Source organism: Babylonia areolata, chromosome 27 (genome assembly GCF_041734735.1).
Source record: "Babylonia areolata isolate BAREFJ2019XMU chromosome 27, ASM4173473v1, whole genome shotgun sequence".
Taxonomy (NCBI): Eukaryota; Metazoa; Mollusca; class Gastropoda; order Neogastropoda; family Buccinidae; genus Babylonia; species Babylonia areolata.
The window spans coordinates 12,786,867-12,790,961 of record NC_134902.1 but is presented as its reverse complement, the minus strand read 5'-3'; the positions used below and the strand labels follow the sequence as shown (position 1 = coordinate 12,790,961).

General features: G+C 37.9%; 1 protein-coding gene across 1 annotated transcript in view; it reads right to left on the bottom strand.

Moving 5' to 3' along the window:
• Positions 1-1,291: 1,291 nt before the first annotated feature.
• LOC143300994 (transmembrane protein 53-B-like) overlaps positions 1,292-4,095 on the bottom strand; it is a 57,318-nt gene continuing 54,514 nt past the window's right edge. The window contains exon 4 of the mRNA XM_076614970.1: positions 1,292-4,052. Within this exon, the coding sequence (XP_076471085.1) occupies positions 3,806-4,052 (247 nt within the window). The 3' untranslated portion in view covers positions 1,292-3,805. The remainder of the gene's footprint in view (positions 4,053-4,095) is intronic.

Below are 4,095 nucleotides of genomic sequence, written 5' to 3'. Positions count from 1 at the left end.
AAGAAAAAAAAGAATGTTACATTTATGTGTTTTTTGTTGTTGTTGACAGTTCATATATATATATGGTGGCCATCAGTTTCTGAAATTTTCTGTGTTTGGAATAGCTCTTTATTTTTCCTACGAGTTTGTACCAATTGTGGTAAAAGATATACCATGCGTTCTTTATCATCAAATCTATGCCATGGTGATGTGTTTTGGGTGCCCAGAAAACATGAATTGCTTGGGTACAGATTTGCATGTTGTAGCATTTTTTCGGGGGGTTTTTTGTGTTTTTTTCCACTCACTTTTGCATTCTTGGATTTAGAAACTTTTGACATTGTGATTATCAAGGGGAAAAAAAAAGATGAAAAGTGAAGTCAAAAGAAGCCATTGGATTCAAACAGAAGTCCCAGGTTGATTACTATTCATCTAACACTAATAAAAATGTATAATAATAATAATATAATTTAGACAGAAAAAAAACCAACCCAAAACAAAACAAACAACAAAACCAACAACAACAACAAAAAACGGAAAAAAAGCAAGAACACACACTTTTCCGTTTCAATAAATACCTGTTTAATAAACAGACAAAAGAAAAGGAAGCCAGGTGCAGACATGGTATCATATAGCAAGGCAGGGGGAAGGGAGTGAGGGAGAAGAAGAAGAAAGGAAGGAAGAAGGATAATAGGTAAATGCAGGTTTACATACATATGTAGACAGATACACACAAACCCATGTGCATCGTTCTACAAGGCTGGAGAGGGGGAATCACCAGGGAAGTGGACTACAAATCACATTCACACAAAACCAGCAGCGTGATTGTCTCTTTTTTTTCTTTTTCTTCTTCTCTTTGCCCGGGCTAGCCAGAAATAGGAAAAACCTACAAGGAAAAAAAACAACAACCACCCCCCCACAAAAAAAAACCCCAAACCTATTACCACTTGGTGAGCAAGAATTGAAGAAAAAAAAAAAAAGTTCTGTCGCTTCATCTCTCCCACTTACCGACCTCCACATTAGTTTGCAGGAAAGTATAAATCATACGAATAACCTCAATATATATGTGTTTATACAGTTTATATATATATATATATATATATAAACAGCTGCCCCCCCCCCCCCCCCCCACCACCAACATTTACATGCAACAATAATAAAATCTTTCTCAACCTCAGTAAGTGCTGGAAACAGAATCACAAAAAGAAAAAGAAAAAAAAAAATCTGGTCAAGTTCAGCAACATCATCATCATGTAAACACGACTGATACAAAAAAAAAAAAAAAGCAATTTGATCAGTGTAATGAGAACTGATCTTTTTTTTCTTTTTTTTTTTGCTTTTTTTTTTATTAAGAAAATGGCAGACATTTGGAGGGAAAAAAAAAGGAAGAAAGTAAAAAAAAAGTACATGCCAGGTGCAATGAAATTATCCATCCGTACATAGCACTGCTGTATTTCCTTTCAACTCCCCCACCCCCCTTCCCCTAATTAGAAGTCTTTGTGTATGTGGACACAACTTAAATCTTCCTTTTTTTTCCCCCATTTAGAATTCTTTGTCAGTTTGTGTATGTGGACACATCACACACACAAAAGATATACACAAACTTGAGGCTACATATAGCACAGGGGGATATACATGTACAAACATTCCTGTAAATTCAGACTGAATGATCGAACAAATATATTCCTGTAAATTCAGACTGAATGATCAAAGAGAAGTCATTAAGATAAAATAATAATAAAGACGCTGAACCATCATTTTTTAACAAAACTTTTCAGATGTATTCCCAGCCCAACAAAAAAGTAAAGAAAGAAAAAACAAACTGCATTCCATAAAATAATAGATTTAAGAAAGAGCACAGAGAAAAAAACATAACTGCATTTTACTAAGGCCATGTTGCACACAAAATATAAATAAAGATTTTTGTGTGTGCTGTGTCTTACTGACGTGTAACTGCAAAGCATTTTGAGAGGTTTGAAACCACTAGAAAAATATTCCATTTATTGATATTAAAAAGCATTTTCCATACTACACACAGCTGTTTTCCATGTGTCATCCTCTGAAACTGAAAAACACTTTCCGCTTTTTTTTCTCCGTGTGTTATGCTTGACTAAAGTCTAACGGACAGTTCTTGAGAACAAAGCACACAAATGCTAACACATTTTCTTGATGTTTCTCACCTTGTATTTTCCGCCATGGAAAATCTAGTCTGTTTATAACCCTGAACTTAGCATCAATTTGATCTACTGTTTTTGATCGCAGCATATGAAACCTGATGACTGACAGCACAAGCCTTACTTGAAAGCTACTGTTCTCCGCTGATGTGATCCACCTGAAGAGGCTTCACACACCACTGTTTCCTGGCAACTGCAGCCATGCAACATTTCAAGTCTTCGGCATTGAAGAGATGACACCGAAGTCTGTCATTATCCAAGTCTTTCTGGCTGACTTTGAGAGCAAAGCAAACCGTGGTTCACTGACACCTCTCAGCAGCACTAAGCTTGTGTTGCATGTCAAGCAGAGCCAGAACACATGTTTTTACACTATTTGGCAATCATTTTGTTTGAATGGAAAATTTTTTTAAAGATCATGTTTTATGAAAGACCTATGTAGCCTTTACTGCCTGATACTCAGTGAAATAAACGATTTAGCTATCAAGCAGCGTATGTGAAAGTGGAAAGATTTGGCAGGTGGGTCTGGTTCATGGTCATAAACTGTATAGGTTAATCATACTTAGCACCAGGTCTGAACTTTGAGCTGTAAAGTCTCTGACATCATCTGCAAACAGCAAAAAAGCTGTATAATGACTCCTTGTTCACTTTCTTTCCTTCACCCAACCCAGTGATGGTTAGGATATTTGTGGTATTTTTCTTTCTTTTTTTTTTTTTCTCTCTGCTTTCTCAATCACAGGTCTTGATCTGATGGAGGCAAAAATTCCACGCTCTGCAGACTCAGCCGTTCATATGGGGAACATGGGTCATACATATTCCAATGATTGTCACAATGACAAAAATAATATCGGGCTCATTTCAGGATTGGTGATATCATTTGAAGACACCACTTCTGACTAGAGAGATTTGGCGCTGAATTCGGAGGAATATCATTTGTAGAACTGTAAAAAAAAATCTTGATGACAAGCTTTCCTCACAAGTAAACAGAGACATAATACTCACACACAAACATGACAACCACCACTGTCACCCACAGCTTTTCCAGTATCACTGATACCTTCCAAGTTTCAGGTTCATGACATTCCACACATGACTAGCGTCATCACGTGACAGAACAGTGACGGGAATCATGAAACCAGGCCAAGCTAACATACAACATTATTCTTGTTATAAAGCAGAAAGTGCTTTTTCACCAGGTGATGAGAGGTTTTTTTTAAATAAAACTTTCATTCTTTCTTGGGATAAAGTAATAACTGAAAGATATCGTAGATGATCAGGATATAACGGTCATGCTACTTACATCTATACACAATTCCTTTTATCTTCATGGGATTTCACCATTCAGCGTATGAGAATAAATACACAACAAGGAAGCCTTTTACTATTGGAGAAACAATGAAAGTTTACACACACAAAAAGCGCAAAAAACCAATACCTCAAATGAAGAATCATGGTCCAAAAGATACAAGAATAATCTTCATTCAAACTTGTCCCATGTTCATCCTGAACAAGACCCATTTCTTAATTTCAGAAAAAAAAACAACTTTTCATTGAGCAGAGTAAGAAGCCCCAATCCATCCAATTAAATTATTGCTCAACAGAGGTACACATTATATAGCACAGAGCGACATCCCAAACCGCAGAAGCTAAGAGGCCAGTTATGGTACTTTGGCCTGCAGTTGCTGCACCTCCGGAGCTGATGCTGCTGCAGCTGCAGCCACCGCTGCTTCTTCAGCCTCGTCCAGCTCCACAACCTTGGGAGCCTGCAGTTCCAGCTGCTGGAGAAAGGAGGAGAGGGCCGTCAGGTACTGGTCCGGGTAGTTCCGGAAGTGCGACACGTGCGAGGAATTGGGGAACTTGCAGGTGAAAGCCGGGAACCCTTTCTCCCGCCACTCCTCCACGTACCTGTCATGTACAGTCATCACAGATCAGTACCTCTCATGTCCGT